Source organism: Gasterosteus aculeatus, chromosome 2 (genome assembly GCF_964276395.1).
Source record: "Gasterosteus aculeatus chromosome 2, fGasAcu3.hap1.1, whole genome shotgun sequence".
Taxonomy (NCBI): domain Eukaryota; kingdom Metazoa; phylum Chordata; class Actinopteri; order Perciformes; family Gasterosteidae; genus Gasterosteus; species Gasterosteus aculeatus.
The window spans coordinates 2,206,392-2,228,895 of record NC_135689.1 but is presented as its reverse complement, the minus strand read 5'-3'; the positions used below and the strand labels follow the sequence as shown (position 1 = coordinate 2,228,895).

The following is a 22,504-nucleotide window of genomic DNA, read 5'->3' as shown; positions in this document are numbered from 1 at the left end:
AGATGGTAGCCTTCACATTAATATTACATTAGAAGCTCACAGCTACAGGACATAATGTCACCATGTTGGTAAAGCCTGTGCGTTGCACTATTTCTATGGAAATGTCACGTGGTGCTGAGGCATGCGTTGTTAGCTCAATTTATAATGTCTATAATGTGTTTTTTCTTGCCACAATGATTTCAGAAACCAGACTACTTTTGTATTTTGTTGGGATTGAGCTGAGAAGCTGATGACGTCTCTCCGGAGAGACCCGCAAACACGCTGCATAGCTCTGGCGCACAAACTCTGGGACACACGCAGTTGTCATGTTTAATTCTTTTTTTTTAATTTAAAAAGGACAGAGAACAAAAAAGAGGCATCGCAGCGATGAAGGTAAGGCGCTTGAGTCTTGTACAACTTGCAGGGCGAGTTCAGTCGTCCAGCTGGCAGAGCATGGCCACGCCGCGCTTTATCCAGTGCTGAGGGCGGCGGGTGGTGGGCAGCTCCATGGAGATGACGAAGTTAGTGGAGTGGCCCGTGGTGGAGAGGGAGCCCTTCCTCTCGCTGGTCTTGTAGAGCGGGCAGACGTACAGCTGCTGAGCCTGATCCTTGCTCCTCTTTTCAGCTGCACGGAGACAAGCGGAAGATTAAGAGGAAACCCGAATCTTTTTACTTCGCTGTGACATTTTCAGGATTATAACATCAATTGTGGAGTTGTTGTCAAAAATGTGTTTTGTGAAGAGTCCTTATTATGAGAGAATGATGTATTCCCTCAGTACACTGAAACACTGAAAACAGTGTAAACAGTTTATGGTCTCAATCTCTAGTTTAAAGGCTTGTACACAGCCTGATGTGTTCATTTAATAAACGATGGTCCATTTAGAGTCAAACTAAACGGATACTTTACACCCTGATTTACGGCTCTCTAACAATGACGCATACGACATCTTCACGTCACTCATTTCAAATATTGCCATTTCTGTTCATTGGATGCAAAAAAACTCACAGAATAGACGCATCTGATCGTTTACTTACTGGGTTTAATCCAGACGATCGGCACCACGTCAAACAGGACTTTGGGGTGCTGCTCAGCCAGAACTCCACTGATAAGGAGACCAACAATGGTTACGTGCTCTTACACTTCACCATCCCGTCATATGACTGATTTTACAGATAATAACCCCCATGCGAACACCTACCTTCCTTTGTCCCATCGAGCTCCATCCAGAAACAATCCGTTCACGTAAACACCGTCCTCAGGCGGTGTGTCCGACGCCTCGAAGGGAAGAACCTGTAACGATGAAACCGAGCACAACAGAACCACACAACAGTTTGCTTCTAGGCACATGAGAAGGTATTTCAGCCCGGAGACGGATTACAAAATGTGCATCTCTGGACCTGAAAGTTGAAGCCCAGCAGGTCAATGGGGACGTGGTACTTCCTGGCGTAGTTCTGCATCGCCCCAGTTAGGAAGGCCTGGGTGAAGAAGAAGCCGGACAGCCAGAACACGCTGGGCTTACTGGTGTCGCACCAATCCTACGGGGCGCACCAATGAAAAGTCAACAAAGCCCCCATGTGATACTTTGCTTCTAAATGATTCATTTCTCAGTCACTCTCACCTGCAGAAACTTGAGCCTTGAGAGGATGTCCGTAACGTAGCTGCCCAGAGGCTTGAGGCTCGGGTAAGAGCACCTGGCCCATTTCTCTGGAACCTTCCCCACTATCAACGCGCCTGCGACGGCCTCCAGCTCCGCGTCCATCACCACCAAACCCTTGATGGCCTTCAACAGATTCTGCAGGCTCACGCGGATCGTGCTGCACAGCCTGAGGGAGGGAGAGAGGGATTAGCTCGTACAGGCGATGATGCATTGTGTGTCCTTCTGGTCCGTACGTGTTGTAGCGCTCCATCTCTTGGACGAGCACAGTGTTCATGCTCTCCTCGTAGAGCACTGGGAACTTCAACAGGGCTGCTTCCGTGTCGAAGTTAGCCGGAAGCTGGATGGGGGAAGAAAGCCCGTTTGTAAGATTAAGACTATACGGCCGAGTGCGTGTAGATTACGATCGGCATGGTGGAGGTTTAATCAGTTCGTGCCTCATCAAGGATGTCATTCGCAATGTCGAACAGCGCTCTGTCACTCCCAGAGCTAGCCCCTCCTTTGGCCCCTCCTCCTTGGGTGAGCAGCAGCGAATCCAACAGCAGCTTTGTCTGCTGCAGATCTTTGGAAATGTCCACATTTTCATGCATACCGAACACCTCTGGATGTTGGCTCAACGGAAGCTCCTGGAACACGACACAGGGGACGACAATCAGTCGGAAGTGACTAGAAGGTCTGTGCACATTTGAACATCTCCACCGGCTTCACCTTGATGAATACAACGTAGTCGTCGTAGGTGGATTTCGGCGGGGCAAAGTACTCGCCGCTCGGTGAGAAAGGAAAACGAGGTTTCTCGATGATGTCCTGGTTGTAGAAGTCGGCCAAGATGGTCATCAGGAGCCGCCTGTCCCAGTCGTCCGTCACGCGGCCGCCATAGTTACACTCACCTGTCAGGTAAGTTATGGCCTCGAAGGGCACCTCATTGTATTCGGTCACAAACAGCTAAAAAAAGACAAATCACCCTTTAGGATTTTTTCTCATGGAGTCGTGGCCACTGAAGCTCTGAATGAATACCTGCAGCTGTCTGATGCTTATACGCAGGTCAGACTCATTGAAGCCATACGGGATGTTCCAGCCCAGTGGACCAAACTTCTTCCTCTCCTGAACAAGAGCATGGAAGAAACACAGTCCATACAGGAGCTTCTCCCACATCTAGAGGAGAAACCCAAGAGTCAGAGGGTTTCCTTCGCATACACCGACTGATCAAATACATAAAGAGACCTCTCCTTCTCACCAGCTCCCTATCGGGGCAGCTATTGAAGAAGTTTGGGTCGGAAACAGGATCTGACAGGTAAGACTGCAGCAGGTTGAGCCGGAGTCCTGTCGGCGGCTCGTTTGTCATCTTCACCCCGTTCTGCAGAATGGTCACTGGAAACTGATGAGAAAGGATGTTTCTTCGCGACTACAATCACAATGAATCTGACCCGGACTGGTGACTCGTATGCATTGACCTTTAACCTTTGGTGAAGGGTAGCTTGTGAGCCAAAGGCGGAAGTCCGGGTGGCATGTTGCCGGACTGAAGTCCTCGCAGGTTTTTTCCAAGTTGGACATCCAGGAAACGGCCAGATGACAATTCTGCAAACACACCCAGGTCCCCTCCTGCATGGCAGTGGATATCATTTTGGCAGCGATGGGTCCCTGTCCCTGTCCCAGAGAGATGGACTGGAACTTGGCCCCGCCCATGTTCTTGTCACTGGCGAACTTCAGTAAGCCTGTGGAGTCAATGAGTGAGTGAGTGTTCACCTCTGTGTCTGTCCACGGCTAATTTTACAATCTGCTGCAGCAAACCGCACAATGTGTTGCATATTCATTCAATCGGACAGTACAGAAGTGGGAATTGCAAACACAGTTTCCAGAGATGTGCATCTAGCTGAGTGCACGTTTCTATTTTCTAATGCTTCTCAGAGGAAGCGTCACCTGGAGGCGTCACAGCTAATCATTGGAACTGGAGGGACTCACTGGCCATGGGATCAGCTCCTGGAGACAGCACAAACACGAGGGGGACGGTGGAGTTGGAGTCCAGGTAGCTCTTGCTCAGGTCAAAGGGGGGAGGCTGGACAAATTTCTTCCCCAGTTTGCCCGTCACAAATTTAGTGACAGCTGGAACGATCTTGTCGGGCCTGAGACAGCGAACAATGATCATCTTCTGCAGGTCGTTGAGCTGTTCACGCCATGGGGCCGGCAGGCGAGTGTTGCATGGTTCTTTGCTGTCATAAATAGATTTAAAGCCTTCTGGGCTTTTGATGAAAGCCTCTCTGTGGAATAAATAATACATAGATTCACTCTATTAGGCAAAAGGAATTCATGACAACAGGACAGGGAACTAGCACATATAAAGTCATAAAATAATCATTTTGCGTTAAGTGGGGGACTTTTTACTTTAATCCTTTTAGGCCAGACAGCTCGCTGGCTCTGCAGGTCTCGTCCCAGCTCTTGTCCTGAAGCCAGCCGGGGTCGGGGTTGGCAACGGTGTTCTGCAGTCCCACTCCTCCGGTCAGGAAGAACATGAAGTCAGAGTACTCAATCTCCCCTTTGGCGCTGAGAGGACACAGACAAGAACAGCAACTACTCACACAGTACATGTTCCATTTGAGCATGCGGTTAGAAGCTGAAATCAAATTCTAATACTGTATTTCATGCCCTCTGGTTTTAACACTTACAGGAGCAGGTTGCAGCAGAGGAGGAAGGAAAAGAGGAGTTTGTCCCTCTCAAACAGGGAGCGGCACACGTTACAGTACAGGTTATAAGTGAAGTGATCGATGAGGTATCGAAGCCTCCTCTCCAGGATCTTCGACTTGTTGCTGTAGAACCAAGGAGAAAACACAGGGAGCTTCAGACGAACGGACCAAGTCCTAGAAGTTATTTCAGCCTCGCTAAGGGTTTGTCTCACTTTAGTCAAAGACATGTACCCAATGTATCCCCACATGTATCCATGATTCATAATGTCCACAATTCACACACTTGTACTAAGAGGTGAAAAAAATGAAGGTCTACCAATCAAATCAATCACCTTGTTGCTTCTTTGACCCTATATCGCACTTTATTAAGTATTAATAGAGACTGCCACGTTACATGTCATCTGTAAGGAGGCAGACGCTGTTCACATCAATGTTGCTGCTGAAACATTGACCTCTGACCTTTCAAGTCAGTTGCTGCATTATTCTGACTTTTTGTTGAACGTGCGATTGTGCGTCACTCACCTGTCGTGTATGGAGTTAACGTAGAGGTTGACAAACCAGCTGAGGGAGTACTGGTACATGGGGTCTATGTTGGTCAGATCAGCGATGCTGAAGAACAAGATGGAGGAGTGCTTAGCAATGGATCTGTAGCCCTCTCTAGACTCTGCTATCTGGATCTCGGTCTTCTCCGCAATCTGGAATCCAAGCACAACAGAAGGCCGCGAGATTACCGCACGCTGTCCTCGGCGTGCTCACAAACCGGCTGTGGAGTCGCCTGTGCGCACCTGCTGCTTCTTGCTGATCTCATTGGACATGATCTTTGCCGAGTCTAGAATCTGGATGGCGCTCTCGTCCTCCAGGATGTTTCCGCCAGAGGACTGCAGTGTCTCCAGGATCTTGTCCTCGATTTCCTTCAGCTGCCTCTTATTGGCAGCGGACTGCAGGATCAGGGCATTTCTCTCCTCCTCCAGCTCCGGCCTTTAGAGGACACGAAGCAGAAAGCCCCTCTAACGAACGTGATGCGCGGTATTAAAGTGTCACATCAACGCGAGTGTTGCACGAGCGCTACCTCTCCTTGGCAACTACGATCCCCAGCAGCTGGTCCTCTAAGCCCTCCGGGGTGATCATGAAGTTGAGCAGGGACACCTTGGTGGCCAGCTCTGGCAGGTAGTGAGGGTTCCTCAGCTTGGTGGTGATGTAGAAGCGGAAATCGCGGGAGTACTCGATCACGCTCTCGCCGAGCCTGATGCAGTCCACCCCGCCTGCGTGAGACAAAATGTTCCGTAACGCACTTTAGCGCCGCGTTCAAACGTCAATCGCCACTTCGGCGGTCCTCCCTCGTTCACCTTGTTTGAAGGTCTGTTTGACCAGCAGCGGCTCCAGCGACGGGTCCAGCTCCTCGCCGACGTTTTCCAGCAGCAGCGGCGTTCCAAACTGAATGCAGTTCTCCAGAGTTCTCATATAGTCGCCGTCTGTTAGCTTGATTACGCTCAGGTTGTTGTCTTTCTCTGAATTCTTCACCCACTTGTTGGCCTGACCCTGGGGGTCAATCATCAGGGGCCTACAAGACCACAAGCATTGAAAACACAATCAGCAGCAATGTCTCTTTACAGAAATGTGTAATCCTCACAACTAGTTGTGAGCAGTTTCATGTGGAAACCATGATTAAAAGAAAGCATGTGTTTCTACAGCTGAACTCTGAAACCAGCCAAGTTACTGCAAAATAATCTATATTCATGAATAGCACTATGTGTATTTGTATGTTTCATTTTGTATATTTGTTTTCACACGTTTAACACAGTCAGATACTCAAATGTCTAAGCAGTGAGAAGAGAATTAAAGGTTTCGGCAGCTCAGACTCACCATCTCCGTGAATTCCCGACAATGACGCCATTGTCGATGGAGAAGGAGTCACTGGGGAGGCCTGCGATGTTCCAGGTCCTGATCTCAATGGGATCCCCCAGAGTCTTACTGAGAGAGAATTCGTCTGCTGATGGAATGTTCTTAGACTACAGGCATCAACATCGGAAGAAAAAAGATAATAAGCAAATGAAATAGGTCTCAACTCAAAGAACGTGACTTGAAAGCGGCGGAATAGAGAACCGGAGGACTTGTACCTGGCAGAGTTCGCTCCATGACCGGGTGCAGTCCAGTCTGAAGCCGGCGGTGAAGGCCCCCAGGTAGGCGATGACCCCAGCGGAGATGAGAACATCTCCGGTCAGGTTGTCATATGTGTTCTGCAGGTCATCAGCTGCTCTGGACCATCTGACCACAGATTCCTTCACTTACTGGCATATTCTAATCGTATTATTCCTAGAAAATAATCAAAGTTTGTGTGCGTCATCCCGACCTCGTCTTCTCTCCGCCGAGGCCACCTATCAGCTTCTCGGCCCTCTCCAACTTCCTGGCACACAAATCCACCTGGATCTCCAGCTGGGCCTTCTCCTCGGTCTTCTCCTCAAAGGTTTTCTGAAGTGCAGCCAGGTGGTCCTCGACCTCCTTTAGCTCAGATCGCTTCTGGTCCAGCAGGACCATGATGGTGGCCAGGGACTCCTGCGCCTTGGCCAGGCTGGCCTTCTTCGGGGCCACGATCTTAAAACCAAGCAGGGTCGGGGATGAGTTGGAGGATACGTGCGTGTGTGTGTGTGTGTGTGTACGGTGTCTCCAGGAAGAGAGACGTGTGAATGCAGAACCAGAAACACTGCACCTTCTCCACCCTGTCGTACACCTCCATTGCCTTGATCCACTTGCACAGGCCCTCTGCTGCAGAGGAGGCTTTGGCCACAATACTGGGGTCAAAGTCGGGATTCGTCATGTACTCACTGCGGATTTTTTGCATTACATGTAACTAAAAAAGGAAATATAGAGGTGTTGGTCAGAACAAAAAACAAGTGGTATTTATTATCTTTTAAAGAATAAAATATTTTTTGTGACACTTACAGGAATGTTTTCCTTGTCATATTCTCTAAGGTCTCGTAAAAAGTTCATGTCGCCCACGAGCTTCTTGCTCGGACCCCAGTAGTCAAAGACCTGAACAAAATAAAGGAAACATCGCGATATCACAAAGAAATTGCAATGTCAAAATGTTCAATATTTTCTATTTCAAACCTTTTTTCCCGTCCCAGCCGGGTCTACGATCTTATCGGGCTTTATGTCCTTCATCACGCACACAGCCGACATCACCAGCTTCACTCCCGAAGGAGGGTTTTTCATCGACTTCACGATGGTGATGTCGGCGGGCTGAAAGAAAAACGGCTCAACTTAATGTAACGGTCCGAACGCCGGCGGGCCGAGGAGGCTGAACGCCGCTCACCTTCAAGGTGTCCAGGGCCGAGAGAGCGGCCTCCAGGGCGGGGATGGCCTCGACCAAGTCGCTCTCGCACTCGTTCTTCAGGGCCTGCGCCTCGTTGGCCTTCGTGGTGGCCGCCTCCTCGTCAACACGCACAACTTTACTTTTGGCCTCCACCTCTACGGACTCCACTTCGATCACCTGCAAGTCAACATCACCAAACAATTAAAATCCATATCTGCAGAACACTTTGAGCCCAAATCTTTTTATTGTTCTGATGATTGTAACTGACGTGTTACATTCTGTTTCTTTTAACTGACAGGAAACGAAACAAGCCTAAAAAAAATAGTCAGTCAGGATGGTTCAATTATGCACAGATTTGCTCTTCTCGTGATTTACAGATGAGGCCTGTTGTGAATTGGGAACATGTTGAATCACTGATCTGGGTTTGATCGATATTCACCTTCATCATTTTGTGGTTGTCTATCTTTGCCTGTTCCAGTTTGGGCTGCAGGTCCATAAGTTCCTTCTTCATCTCACTGACCTGCAAGGAAACTGTTAAAATGACTGAAATACTGAAGATTTGGGATTTCTGGTGTGAAAAGTGCTGCATGTACCTGCGATCCGGCGAAGGCCAGTTGATCCAGACCGTTGGTGTACCTCTGCTTTGCTTTCATGACAGCCTCTCTCTTCTGAGTGAGTAGCAGACGGAAGGCAGCGATCAGCTCCAGGTAGGATGTGGGTGTCACGTAGTTATGGCGACCCAGCTCAGAGAGGAATCTGCAATGAAACCAACGACGTAATCAAGGACTCGGGATTTGCCTCTGGAGACACACGTTAGAAATACCCGCGTCTTTCACCTCTGTGAGAGCTGATTGGCAGATGTGTGGAATGTTTTGCAGATGGTTATGACCTCCCGCCTCTCATTTCCACTCATCTCCAGGGGGCCGAGGAAGGAGTTAGCCACTCGCTCCAGAGCCTCCTCTGGCCACGCCTACCAGGGCAGAGGGAGGAGACGACCGTGAGGACAGGGACAAAGACAGACTGCTGACACAGCATCTCTGCTGGTGTTCTCTGTGATCTGAATCCTGTGGGAATCTCTCTAGCATCTAGAATATTTTCCACATCAAACCCGGCGGTTTGTAGTAATACTCCTCTGGAGGTTCTCAGGTAGACATACACGCTAAAGGCCATTATGCATTCCTAAGGCCCGTACAGCACCTGGAACCAGTCGATGGTGCAGCAGTTGATCAGAGATGGAAATTGGCGCAGGCGGTTTCGAAAGGCTTTTCCAATCGGACTGAAGGCCACGACGATGTGAAGGTTCTCTCGACAGCGCGCCACGAAGAAGGCGAACAGAGTCAAAGGACTCAACTCTAAATTCTTATTGCCAGCTTGGGCAACGGGACGTACTGTCTGCAGGAGAGAGAGACGAAGCACATTGAATACGAGTGGGCCTTTGGACCAGGTATGAACCTACAACAGTTGGAGGCGACCTGCCTCCATGATCTCTTGCTTCTCGTCCACGGCGAACAGGTTGGGCACCTCCCCGGTGTTCAGGACGCTGTCCACGTCTTCCAGAAAGGCCTCGTCTTTGATCTGAGAATCAGTCAGCAAGAACACCGTCTTCTGACCTTTGACCCCGGCATTTTTCAGCAGCATCTAAAAGTTGTTTTTTTTTATTGTTAAAGTCTGAAAGAATGTTTGAAAATGCAAAAAAAAGATTATTCATGCAGGCCGACCTTGAGGTCGTCTCTCCACTCCGTGGTGCCGTAGCTCTTAGAGATCTCAGGCTGGAACAAGGTCATGTGGGCCATGAAGGTGGCCAGGCGGGTGATGGACTGGCGTCCGCTGCCTCCCACGCCCACCAGCAGGGCATTGCCTCCTGGCTGCTTCAACACACGGCTGATACGGGACAGGTGCTCCAGGACGTAGCTACACAATGCAGACATTTCTTTAGTTTACAGGCAAAGACAGAGTTGAGGAAACATAGTTTCATTAACTTACTGCACGTCGAGTCAACTCATTTGATGCTCATTCTAAAAACCTGACCCTGCGCATAAAGCACATGGAGATTGACTCTCTGGTACCGAAGATGTTTACCGAAAGATGACGAGGTTCATGCGATTCTTGTGCATCTGGTTGTATTCATGGAGACACGACTCCACCACGTGGGAAAAGCTTTCCATCGCGGGCACCTCGGCGTACAAGCGCTCATCGTCCTCCAGGTCGGGGTTCATGTAGTCACCAAACAGAAGACTCCGCATGTCTTCTTCAACCAGCTGAGAAAGGAAGAGAAACAAAAATGTAGGTTTTACTACGGTATTCGTTTCATGTGTATTGCACAAAAACTATTTTGGATGTTTAAAAAAAACGACATGGTCCTCTGGTCACATAGACGTCTATGAGAAAATGACTCTACTTCTGTCTTCATTTATTCCCTCAGTAAACATTGTAAACATGAGTTTATGGTTTCAAGTCCATTCTGGTTGCAAAAAAACAAGATGGCGACGGTCAGAAAGCTGAACCCGAGGCTTTTTTTTTGGAGTTGACACGGCTACGTCCACTTCTATGGTATTAACAGACACCAGATCCTCCGTTTCCTAACAAAAAATGGTAACACAAAGCACCTAACACAACAGCCAATGTAACTGGACGCCATCTTACTCGGCTGCTTTGCTTCAGGTGATCAAACACCTGGTTGAAGGACTCTTTGAAGTGATTCTTCAGGATGTTGTCCATCAGCCTGTAGAGCCACGCTCGATCTTTGTCGTCCACCAGGCGGTCATAGAAGACGCGGAAGACCTCGTGGACAAACAGGCGTACCATGGTGCGCTTGTTCTCCAGTGAATCCTTCTTCAGCAGCAGGCAGCCTTGGATCACGCGGGAGAAGTCCCGCAGGTTGAAGGTGTAGTGGGACTTGGCTGGAGTGGGAAGCAGGTTCTCCACGGCTTTCTTATACACCTTTTTGGAATTAAAACACACACAAACAACTGTGTGGAAGCATTGGAAAAGACAAGAGCTGCCTGATTAGAGTGAAAATGTTTTTTTGTGATATTATTGTGTGTTACTCCGGCAACTTGCCTCCATTGTAGCCGTCACTATCTGGTTCCCGACGGTGAAATATTCCGGCGGGAATTCGTTGTTTTTGACGTAGAAGGCCACCACGCTGGAGAATATGCGAACCATGGTGTCGTCACTGAAGGCGTTGATGCTAACAATGTTGAAGTGGCGCAGGAAGCGGGGCGTCACGGCATTCCTCCCCCCGCCGGGGGGGCCCATAGCTGAGATGAACTGGAGGTCAACCAGAGACACCTTGGAGGTATCCTTCAGGTCATACCTGCCAGAGAATAACAGTTTCTCTACCGCAGAAGAAAAGAGTCCTCTTCCTTTGCTGTCCTCCTCTTACTTTAATAATGTACAATCTAATACTGGATGGTTCATACCAGTTTCCATGGTCGATATACTGCCGAAGAAGCTCCACGGGAGGCTGCGCACCAAACTGTTCCAGAGCCGGCATGTTCATGTCGTCTACAAAGATGACACACTTCTTTCCCACGGGGGGCCCGAATACGCCCCTTCTCCTCTTGTCTAACCGGGACATGATGATGTTCTGGGAGTTGCAATAAAACACAGAATCAGAAGGATTTAAATGGCTCAAATATTACAGTCTGATAATGTTGATGTTGAATCCGTTCCACCGTTTCCTGAATGCTGACCTGAGTTTGGTTGGAGCTCGTGCGAGCTGAGAAGTTGATAAAGAAGGGTAGATAGCCGTCTTTGTCCAGATTGTTCATCAGCTTCTCCTTCACGTACACTGACTTCCCGGTGCCAGTCGGACCGACAAACAGGAGAGGCCTGCGGAGAGATTTTTTCCTTTGTCAAAATAAATGCGAAACCCTGCTGAATACGTATCACGGGTACAGTAGAAGTCAAACAGTAATTCAAGGCAATAACACACTTTAAAGAATGTGTGTGTATCAGGGCCACAGTGAGAATACTAACACTGCATATGTGATGCACAGGTCCATGAGGTAGGTGTAGCGGATGGTGTCTATCGTGGGAACAATGATCTCCTGCACTTTGGTGTTTTTGTCCCCCAGGTTGACGTTCTTGATGGCGTCATTCCAGTGAACCCAGCGGCCTTTTCCTTTGAACTATTCAAGAGATGACAGGTTGATTTACTGATTTACAACAACAATGAAAAATCCTCTTGAGCGTCATTAGGCCATACCTCATAGAAGTAGTCATACACCAGACCCTTGTCATCCAGGGGACACTCCCACTTCCCCACAGTGGCGGGGACAGGGTGTTTGTCCGTCTGTCCGGACAGGGTCGTCCTTAAGAACTCACTGAACTTCTCTCTGCTGTCCGCATCACAGCTGCCCCCCGTAGACCACACCAGGGAGAAGGCGAAAGCCGCCTGCAACCAAACAAGGAAAAGAGGGGCGGATGAAAATATATGATTTCACTGAGATGCAAAGTGCACAAAAACACAAAATACATAATCAAAGACTTTTTTCATAAACGTCCAAATAAAATGATTAGTTCTTTTACCATAATCCAGGTGGATATATTCTTATCATCAGAACTGTTCTTTACGGGTTCAGTGAGCAGCATCTCAAGCAGTCGACACAAGGACACCACGGTGTTACTGTCGCTCGTGGAAACAACTTCCTGTGAACAAAACCACAATCCGGCATGACAACACATCTGTATTCCAAACATAGATAAGCGCACAGGTCTGAATGTTCCACGGATGTTTGTTGTTGAGGTTAGGTGGCTCCTGGGCCCCGGGGGTCCCGTACTCTGCAGTGTTTACGCAGCAACCTGAGGGCAGGCGGAACGAGCCAGTGGAAGAGCTCCAGCAGCAGCGAGCGGTTTTTGGGGCCCTGCATAGCGTCGGGAAGGTTGTTCATCCAGGAAATCACCAAGGGCTCCCAGCCCAGCTGAGACGGCTCCATGTAGATCATCCCACATCGGCTGACTGTGGCCGGCTGCGAGGGAACAAGACGGCCAGAGGAAGACCCTTCTTCATCATCATCCAGTTACATCCCACCCAGGCGAGGCACGCTGTTAATTCCCACCGGCTAAAGATCGTGACATTTAAACTCCAGACCTCGAACTCACCGAAGCCTGCGATAGATCCATTGCTTCAAAAATCAGACTCATCGAATTGGACATCTGGATGATCTCGCCGCTCATCAAGCACAACTGTGGAGGAAGAGGAAAAAACAAAAAAAAAGTGTGTAAATCAAATGAACACAGTTTATCACACGTATTCTTGGCGTACCTTTTTGTTGTCATCCAGCACAGTGTTCATGCTCTCAATCCACAGCGTATCTATGGGACCATCAAACACCACCCATTTGCGTTCTGGCGTCTCAGCCGATGCAAACTCACGAAATGTGTTGGCCACAATCCCGTCTGTCCACTGATAAAAGAGAAAACGGATCAAGTAAAAAGAAAGAGATAAAGTGTGTCGTAAATGGACAGGATCTATCTGTGATGCAGAAGGAATGCAGGAGGCACAGGTTTACCTCGTGGGAAACTAGGTCAAACTGTCCAAAGAGCTGTCCCATGGTGATGGACTTTGGGTTCACTGTCCTGAAGATGATCTTCTTCTCCTCGGCGTAGCCTCTCTCATTCATGAGAGTCAGCGTGTCAGCGAGAACGTGCAGCACTTTGGTTTTACCAGCAAAAGGTTCCCCCACCAGCATGAACCTGACACGATAAATAATATACGATTCATGCAGTATTAAGTATTACCTATGAGCCGACTGGAAACATATAATATGTGACAGTGAAATGGAAGCACCACATACCCATGCCTGACTATCATCATCTCATATGTCTGGACCATCTTCTCTAAGAAGACCTGTGTTGGCTGTACATTGTGAACTTTACAGCACTCTTTAGCAGCCTCCAGAAACAGCTGCGGGACAATTTACATGACAATATTAAGAAATGCTCAGTTATTGTTAGACTAAACAATAAGAAACAGATTGATTATATCCGACCTGATAGTCAGCCTCGGGGAGGGAGATGCCGGGGAACAAGTCGCTGGTGATTCCGTTGAACAGCGGAATATCGTGGGAGAGGAACTTGGGCTCATTGACATCCTTTATGGACCTCAGCAGCTGGATGTTACATGTGGGGGGTAAAAGGAAACCAATTAACAAACTAAAAAAGTTCATAATCAAACAGTACAGTCTATTTGTTTGTTAAAAACATCAATTTCAGCATAATTACCAGTATGTCCTCATTCTCGTCGGGATACTTGAGCTTGAGGTTCCCTGCAGCCACGAGTACAGCTTTGACGGCCCTCATGCCATAATCGTAATGGAACTGTGAGGAGAGCTGCTCAGAGCACAGCCTGTAGGTCATCACAATCTTTACCGACAGTGGTTTGGCGTTGAGGAAGCCGTATGAATACAGAGAGATCTCCGCAATCAGTGCGTAGTTCGGGACCATCATGGCCACTGTTCGGAACAACACCTGCACCAGAGAAATGGAAGAAAAATTGGGTAGCGGTCAACGTTGGGCAGTCCCACACTTCTTTCTATTAAATTACATGAAATGGAGGGAGGTGAAGGCACTAGGCCTGATCAGAGACCTTAAGGTTGTCTGGAAGTTCTGAGCGTCCTGCGTAGCCGGGGTTCATTGTGATGGACACAAAGCAGTTGGGATTGAGTTTGAGCATGGTCCCTTCGAAGTCAAAGTACTCCAACTTCAGCTCAACGGCCCTCTGGATGCAGAGAACCTGCTGGGCCACTACGGACAGCACCTCCAGCTCAATGCGGTTGAACTCATCAAAGCAGGCCCACGCACCGGATGAAGCCAGGCCTTTAAAGAACTAGGAGAAAATTGCACCAAAATGATTTGAAAGTTGCATTTGTGCGTGAAAAAGAATTGAAAACATTCTTGCCGTTGTTACTTTGCCCATGGCGAGGTAGTCCAGTCCGTCAGAACAGTTGAAGACCACACACTGCACAGCGAGAGCTTTGGCAAGATCCTTGGTGGTTTCCGTCTTTCCCGTTCCAGCCGGACCCTCAGGCGCACCACCCAAATTCAGGTGGAAAGCCCCAATCTGAGACAGAGGGGAAGCTTATGAATTGAATGTGCTAACACCTGATCAGTCAGTGTCGTTCCAATAAAGGAGCAATCCTGTTTGAGAAGGCTGTGAGATATTCCACCAGGGTTCTGTAGCATCTGTCCGTCAGGGGGGTGATGACGAGACGCGGCGAGTTGCCCAGGTACTCGTAGGCGTACTTAACGTCACAGTTGATGATGCGGACGCGAACATCGTCGTTGCTCCAGTAGTAACGTAGCTGGGCCAGCCACTGGAAGTCTGTTTCATTTGACACACCTGATAAAAAAATTTACATTTGTAAACAAAGGCAGAGCTCTGTTACTCTCAACCCGGCTTTTTGGTGCCGTGAGGTACCTTTCTCAATCAGCTCCGAGACCACATCCCTGGCGTGGACGTCGATGGTGACCAGTGCTCCCAGCGTGATGCGTGTTTGTTGAGGCAGTTTCCCTCTCACCAGCTCCACAATGTCACTCAGCTGATTCTTGAGTTGTTCAGAGTAGTTCTTTAAATCCTACAGGGAAGAAAATGAATAGATTGATGTCAATTTATGCTTAAATTATGCCTTGACTTCACAACTTAATTTCCATTATATTCATAGAAACGGTTAACACTATTTCCATCAAACAACTGGTATCTCAAATCTAACAAAACCAGTAACATCTTCAGAGAAAAAGGTGTAAAGCCCTACATCAGGTCCTGCTCTGATGGCTTCATGAACCTCCAAGGTCCAGAAAATCTGGGAGGTGCAGAGCACCACCTGCCCAGGCCACTCCCTGACCCACTGGCTCCGTGCAGTCTCGGCGTAGGCCTGTCGGCACAACCACACCCTCTGAGCCATTGAATTATGTTCACACATCATGCGATCCAGGCACATTCCTATGCATTTTGGGGGGTTTTGAAACGGTGATCTTACCACCCTGGATCGGGCTACTACATCCCTGACACTGCGAATCATCACGTCCTCCACCTGCACCAGCCACTTCTCCACAGCGCCTTTGGCTTCGGACGTGGAGATGTGCTGGATGAGCTCAACCCGCTCACCCTCGCTGCTATACATGGCCTGGGTATGAGTAGGGCACACAGTTCATTAGGAGGTCCATCAGCCATGGTTCCGTGTTACAGAAACAAAATGTGCAGCCTTGCCTGGATATCCAGATTGGGTAGGAAGTCCAGTTTGGAAATACCCTCAAAGCACTTCTTCAGATGGGGTTGCACTAGTAAGGGGTCTTTGGTCTCAGACAGTATCTCCAGCATTTCATCGTTGGACAAGAAGAAGAACCTGGCAGGAGCATTAGTGGTCAGTTTAAAAAAAAATCTGTAATAATGACAACAAATTAGACTAAAGAAACTCAACAATACGTTTTCATCTACCTTGGAAAGAAGAGACGCTTCTTGTCCAAATAGGCATTCAGTCCTTTCATGATCCTGTCCAGAAGGTTGTTGGAATCCTGCAGTTTCTCCAGCAAACCACTCAGCGAGGTTGCTGGTAGAATCTAGAATTCAAAATCAGCTTTCACAAACTTCTCTTTGAGTAATGTGTCCACTAAAAAAAAATTTTTTCAACGACTACCTTTGGGTCCTTAACGCAGTGCCTCATGACTTCTTTCCAGTTCTTATCAACGGTTTTGAAAAGTCGTCCTTCATCAGGAATCTGCTGCATGATGTCCTGGGAGGAAAAGATGGGCTCCAGGTAAAGCCACTGGACCTGCACCTTCAGCCATTCGTCTATGGTCTCCTGGATACGAAGCAGACGCTCCTCCCAAATCTGAGGTTAAGAAACAATCAGATAAATCCTTGCGGCAAAAAGTGACAAAACTCCCGTGCAAACTGAGAATTTAATCACAACTATTGGGTAGACTCACTTTGATCTCCTTTTCAAATGGTTTGATGAACGGTGAGCCCCTCATAGTCTGAGTCTTCACGATCTGGTCATCGAGCATTTGCTGGATCTCGTCCAAGGCGGTGAGGATGGACACTCCGGTCTCCCTGTAAGGTTGATGGCTGAAAGAAATGCCATCCCAGATATGCACCATGGTTTGCAAGGCCTTCTCCAGGGAAAACTCCTGTAGAGACACACGAGGGGGTTACAGCATCCGGCACATTGACTACGCTTTCATCAAATGTGGCAGAAACCTATGTTGAAACTTGTGTTTGCAAAAGCAAACGTTCTCACTTTACTGGCAGCGGCGCTGATGGACCCAAACTCTTCCAGGTACGGCGTCAGGTTTTGTTTGAGAACTTTGTTTAGTGTGGTACCAGAGTCGGGAGTCAGGTCAAATCCCACTATCTCAGACATCTGATCCCAGTGGCGAGCTCTGATGCCCGGATTGCACAGGATGGACACTAAGGGGATGTGCATCTGTCGGTGCAAACACATTCGTGTTTAGCATCAACGGAAAAGACTTCACCTACTGGAGGTGACAGCCACATGCCATACCTTGAACTTGTTGATCTGCTCCATCACGGTGGAGCACAAAAGTACTGTGGGGCTCTCCTGCCTCATTGGATCATCCTTAGTAGGTGGTTGCTTTGTCTTCTCAGCTATCTTCTCCTTCTCCTGCCCGGCCTTATTCTGCTTCTGTTGGAAAAGCTTGTGCATCTTGAAGATCCCCCGAAAGAACTCGTCCACTTTTACCTCCATGCTCTCGCCATTCAGGTCCTGGAAGGAACCGTCCATCCATCTTTTCACACAGAAGATGAAACGTTAAAAGGGGGAAATGTTTTTGGTGGAAACACGACGGACCATCGAGCTGATATCAGACCTGTTTTGTGTGCGCTGCCACTGGATCACAAGTGCAAACAGCTTCTGATATGGTTCGATACTTTCTTTGATGGCCTCCACTTCCGGGTAACATGTCTGGTCCCATTTGTAAAAGGCCTCCTCTTTGTTAATGAAGACGATCTCCTCCTCAGCCTCCTGAAGAAGTTTCTGAACCGTTCTGATATCTGTGACATACTGCCCAAAAAGTGATGACCGGAATATTATTTTCCATTGCACGGTTACAAAAAACACTGAACAAAAATTCCATCTAACTTGCGTATTGGTGTTACGCTCTGGGTTTTCCCAAAATAGTTCTTCGACGGTATCTCATGCTGCTGATGTGTGTACCTGCTGCATCATATCCAGCTCACAGCAATGACGCAACTCCTGTATCCTGCACCCCAGCTTTTCCACCTGTACCATCAATCTTTCTGTTCTAGCGAGCAGCTCCTGCTCTCCTGTACGCTTGGCCTTCTGCATCACCTAGAAAATAGTATAGCGATCCAGAATCAGGTCATCCTTGAAAAAAACAAAACGGTGATATACTGTTATCGGCAGAGCCAAGGTCGTTACCTCATCGCTGAGTTCAAAGGCATGAAGGATTTTCTTCGGCCAGAGAAAGAGGGTCGTGTTGAGCTCCTCATCCTCAGGCTCGACGAGATGCACCTCCAGGATGTACATTAGTCTAGAGAGGGCTTCCTGTCACAATGCAATGTGGTAAAATGCTGTTAGAATATATGTACATAACTGAACTCAAAACGCTTAAGTGTGAGATTCAAGTTATTCACCTGCATTTTCTCATTGAGTTCTGCGATACCCTTTGTCTTAGTGAAATGAATGTGGTCAACGATCTGGATCATTTCTTCTGTACTTTCTGGTACTTTCAGAACATTTTCTCTGATGGTTTCAAATTCAGCACAGATCCTTCGAAGAGACACAAGAAGAATTGTGACAAGAAACAGGATCTTACACACAGTTTTGTTAAAGGTACCTTGTGGCAGGATTTGGTAACGTATAGCCGATGCAAAAACATAAAAAGGGGAATGCTCCCTGTTTAGAGACAGTTTTTGGATTAACAAATCTGTTCGACTATAGAAACATGGCGACATGCTCCGTGAACGCTTAACGGAAACACAACATTTCTTATTTTCAGGTGATCGTGCACTTAAGCTTTCTGTTCATGCCGAGAGATTTACATAAATGCTGCAAAGTGTCTCACTGTAGGTTCAGCTCCCGGTGGCTGGTGATCACTCTCTTCAGAAGTATTTCTGCATAGTTATTTGCTTTGTTGGCCAGCCCCCGATTCAGCTCTTCACAGTCCAGATGGACCATGGAGAAGTGGGCTCTGGCTGGAAGGTTTGTAATCTCCTTTGACACAGCGCGGAACTCCTCCACTTCCTGTAAAGAGATTACACAGTGACAGTCATCAGATGAACTCATAACAAGAAACGGTTTAAAATGCATGCGGCATTAGTGAAACTATGACTTGTGACCTTGGTGTACTCGTCAAAAGAGTGCTCCTCTTCCAAGAACTTCTCCACTCTGGCCTGTGCAGTTCCATTGACAAGCCAGTCATAGTGGTCAACTGCAAAATCAGGAAAATGCAAAGTCAGTAATAAACTGAAGTAAAATCCACGGGATGCGGAACGGGACTTATTGGACAGTAAACATTACCATAGTTCTGCAGGTGTTTGTCAGGTTCCTCCAGGTTCTCGCACACGGCGGTCTTCACAGTGGCCCGAGCCCGAGCAAGGATGTGGTCAGCCAGCTTTGCATTCACAAACGAAGAATTGCCTCGTGCCATCCATGACTGGATTGTATGTACCTTCTGTGGGTCGATGTCATCCATATCAATACTTTAAAGGGTCAAAAAAGGGTTTATTTCCCTTTAAATGGTTTTCACACATAACCTCACCTGCAGTGTGTTTGTGATGGCATTAAGAATCTCAAACACAGCAGCTTCCAGGTCTTCCAAGGTGGGATAAATCTCTATCTTTTTGTCATCTAATATCAAGGCCATGCGAAAGATGGGCAAGCGGTGCCAATTGCTCGGATCGAACACATTGACAAACTCCTCCACACTCTTCTGAAGCAAAGATTTCAACTGGGAAGCGAAGAAGGAAGAATGAGTCGAAATTGGCAACACATAGACAAAAAATCAAGATAGAATTGAATGAGGGTTGTTGAAAATAGAGGACATATATATATATATATATATATATATATATATATATATATATATTTTAAAAATACACATATATTGTACATCTCTTGGTGTTTTTCAATGTATTTCTCTTAGAACAGACTTGCTAAATATGTATAAAACAAAAACACTTTAGAACTGGTTTTGATTCAGGAATGATCCAAACAACCTTAATTTAAATTCCTTTGAATGGTTCATTGTGACTCATCATCCGCATCATCTCACCTGAATGGAGATGAGGGTGGACGCACAGTCAAAGAAGGACTCCAGTTTCTCCTCTCTGACTTCAGTCAGCGTTTCTAGTAGGTGGATGACTTTGGGAAACCAGGTATTCATGATACGATCTTCTGTCCTCTTACACTCCACAGACATTCTGACCTGTAGCTTCTTACAATCCACAGGTCCGGAAGCACTGGCGCCAACGTTAAATCAAAAAGAAAACTTGAGCACATCATAGTGGGAGTGTGGTGATTTTGGTGGCGCCATGATGCATCCGCGGTGTCTTTCCTTACCGGCATCTCGAAAGATCCACCAGGACCAGCGGAGAAAAATTCACGTAGCCAATATCCAGGACGGCCTGCATGGCCGGATGGAGAACGTGCAAGTTGTTCTTTATTTTCTTGCGGTTTCTGATGAAGTTCTTGTGCCATGTTTGTGAGAATTCAACAATTCTGTAAGAGATCGGAAATGTAATTTAAAAAGGGGCCATTAAAAAAAACAACTACTAGTGATCTTGGATTAATCCCTCACTTTGGTTGGGCATCGGCCCGTTCGTCTGAGACGGGACCTTGTGCATATGGATCCTTTAGCACTGTGTTCACTAAATGGAGGGAACATAGAATGAGACACCTGCAGTTTAAATGTACTCTGAGAGTGAAGACATCCGCACAAATAACTGCCAATACCCGTGTGCTTGACGATCACTTTGTGGAAGTTGTCGCTGACTTCCTTGCAGAGCTGCTGCTGCAGCTCGTTCGTCTCAGGGGCCCCTTTCGGCTTGGAAGAGGCCACGATGGAGTCCAACCAGCCCTGCTGGATTGGAGCGAACGGGCGGCTCTCTACAAGCCGCTTCAGCGCCGTGTAGTTCCTCTGGAGAAAAAAAAAATGGGGAATAAAAATATGACAAGAGAGGCCTGTCGTGCATAAGTTGAATCACTGCCAGTCAAATTACCTCACGCCTCCGCTCCTCGCTAAGCATCTGCGAAGGAAGCGATGCAAACAGGCCACGTTTTACTGTGCAATATTTACATTTAAAAAGTGTGCGCAGGTTGTCACACATACAGAAGGTGGGAACTGTGGTTCTGGCGAGCTGCTGCGTCCTGCTCCCGTCTCTCTGCTCCGTCTGCAGGCCTCCATCGCCCGTGACGCCCTGCAACGACCCAGTCAGCGAGCTGTCACCCCGCAGGGACCCCCAGAGGCCTTCTGCATTATCAAGTGACTCAATGACAGTCGCGGAGGTGCCGAGGTGTGACTCGTGTACCCACAGCATCATGCGGAGGTGCTCCCGCTGCACTCGGCTCCTCTTGCGCCTCAGCGGCGTCTTCGGAACCGTTACGGCCGCCGCCTCCTCCTCCTCCTCCTCCTCCTCCTCCGCTGCGGGGGTCTGTGCCTCCGCGCGCCGGCGCCGGCTGCCCTTAATGGGGGGCAGGACGGGAAACCTCGACGTGGTGGCCATCTGTGGCAACACGCCGCTGAAAAAGAAGAAGAAGAAGAAAAAAAATGAAATAACGCGAGGCTAACGTATAGCTAAGCTAACTGACCGTTGTAGTCACGGTGCAACACTTGTCACTGACCGAGCTAACGTTTGTTTTAAAAGGTTTTAGTTGCAGTTGAGAGGATAACAGCAGGTTAGCTACCCGTTCGCCTGCTCGTTCATTCAGTCTCCCTTCGCGAGGTGACCGGCCGGTGGCTAGTTTGACCTGTCTATCCTTTGAACGAGTCCTGGGATGGAAGTTAACTTTGTCGTCTCCATAGCAACAGTTAACACGGAAGCGATGAGAGCTCGTGGCGGGGGGCGGGGGAGGGGGGAGGGGTATATATAAACCTAATACAGGGCGACACATTAGTCACATACGATTATAGATTACTGCCATCACCTGCATTAATAACATATGTATTATTACCACCCTTCTCCAACAGGTTGATCCAGCTGTCACAAGGACAGATAGGAAAACATTCCTGCCAACTGCAATAACACTTTACAACAAAATACCTCTGGCTAAACCCTCGTGTATTTGAACAACACTACTGTTGCCTTTAATTTAATTTAACACATATTCTACCCCACTGTACAGACTACTTTCACTTAATTTAATATGTTCTGCTCTGCTGTTTTATTTCATTGTACTGTACTGTGTTATGCATTTTTCATTACTCATTTTATTTACTGTACTGCTGCTATTTGACATAAATTGTATATCTATCTATCTATCTATCTATCTATTTATAGGCTACATGTTAGGGTCCACATGTGTTGTCTTCCTCTCTGCAATTGAACGTCTCATTTCCACCCTTTATGACGTAATAAATAAAAAAACGAACAAATGAACAATCATCACAAATGGTTTATAAATCACTCAAACAAGAGACATCTGTATTGACTAAATTACCCAGTTTAATCAAGTTGTGACAATGAACAAAAAGTGTTTATTGAAATGGGTGCCTTTATTTTAAGTGTGGTGGTTTGAATTCTTCAGCAGACCAAAGTTAGCAAATTTAAATTCATACGAAAAACGCTACCAACGGTTTTATGCTATTTTAGGAGAATCTTTAGTGATTGGAGAGTCTCTCTGCTACTTCAGGGTATCTACGTTACAGGAGTCCACCAGTAGAGGTCGCTTTCGTTC

The 22,504-nt window shown here is 47.6% G+C and overlaps 1 protein-coding gene across 1 annotated transcript; it reads right to left on the bottom strand.

Annotated features, from left to right (window-relative positions):
- Positions 1-303: 303 nt before the first annotated feature.
- On the bottom strand, positions 304-21,654 carry dnah12 (dynein, axonemal, heavy chain 12). The gene is made up of 74 exons (XM_078082297.1): positions 21,515-21,654; positions 21,143-21,349; positions 20,940-21,027; positions 20,830-20,856; positions 20,564-20,747; positions 20,409-20,478; positions 20,171-20,329; positions 19,884-20,070; positions 19,371-19,559; positions 19,130-19,283; positions 18,949-19,040; positions 18,675-18,853; positions 18,244-18,379; positions 18,029-18,154; positions 17,804-17,938; positions 17,457-17,650; positions 17,132-17,375; positions 16,868-17,053; positions 16,557-16,757; positions 16,265-16,459; positions 16,066-16,187; positions 15,838-15,973; positions 15,608-15,754; positions 15,383-15,502; positions 15,049-15,205; positions 14,798-14,970; positions 14,539-14,691; positions 14,218-14,457; positions 13,854-14,099; positions 13,622-13,741; positions 13,427-13,536; positions 13,142-13,325; positions 12,895-13,035; positions 12,732-12,815; positions 12,410-12,598; positions 12,159-12,278; positions 11,836-12,024; positions 11,607-11,758; positions 11,321-11,459; positions 11,048-11,214; positions 10,686-10,941; positions 10,269-10,565; positions 9,705-9,883; positions 9,344-9,536; positions 9,098-9,263; positions 8,823-9,013; positions 8,462-8,595; positions 8,219-8,381; positions 8,065-8,145; positions 7,626-7,802; positions 7,421-7,552; positions 7,253-7,342; positions 7,020-7,160; positions 6,663-6,904; positions 6,430-6,577; positions 6,176-6,321; positions 5,659-5,873; positions 5,382-5,574; positions 5,098-5,290; positions 4,835-5,007; positions 4,295-4,435; positions 4,014-4,172; positions 3,594-3,889; positions 3,093-3,346; positions 2,869-3,009; positions 2,649-2,786; positions 2,343-2,576; positions 2,072-2,260; positions 1,871-1,974; positions 1,599-1,803; positions 1,378-1,515; positions 1,179-1,270; positions 1,015-1,082; positions 304-604 (listed from the first exon to the last, which is right to left on the bottom strand). Exons 1-74 carry the CDS (start codon positions 21,532-21,534, stop codon positions 411-413), a joined length of 11,925 nt encoding a protein of 3,974 aa, XP_077938423.1. The 5' UTR covers positions 21,535-21,654; the 3' UTR covers positions 304-410.
- Positions 21,655-22,504: the final 850 nt, after the last annotated feature.

Coding starts and splice junctions, on each gene's coding strand:
- dnah12 (XM_078082297.1), bottom strand. CDS start 21,534: ATGAACGAGCAGGCGAACGG. Junction 13,326..13,426: donor ATGATGATAGTCAGGCATGG/GTATGTGGTGCT, acceptor TTATCGTGTCAG/GTTCATGCTGGTGGGGGAAC. Junction 11,460..11,606: donor CTGTGCATCACATATGCAGT/GTTAGTATTCTC, acceptor ATCTCTCCGCAG/GCCTCTCCTGTTTGTCGGTC.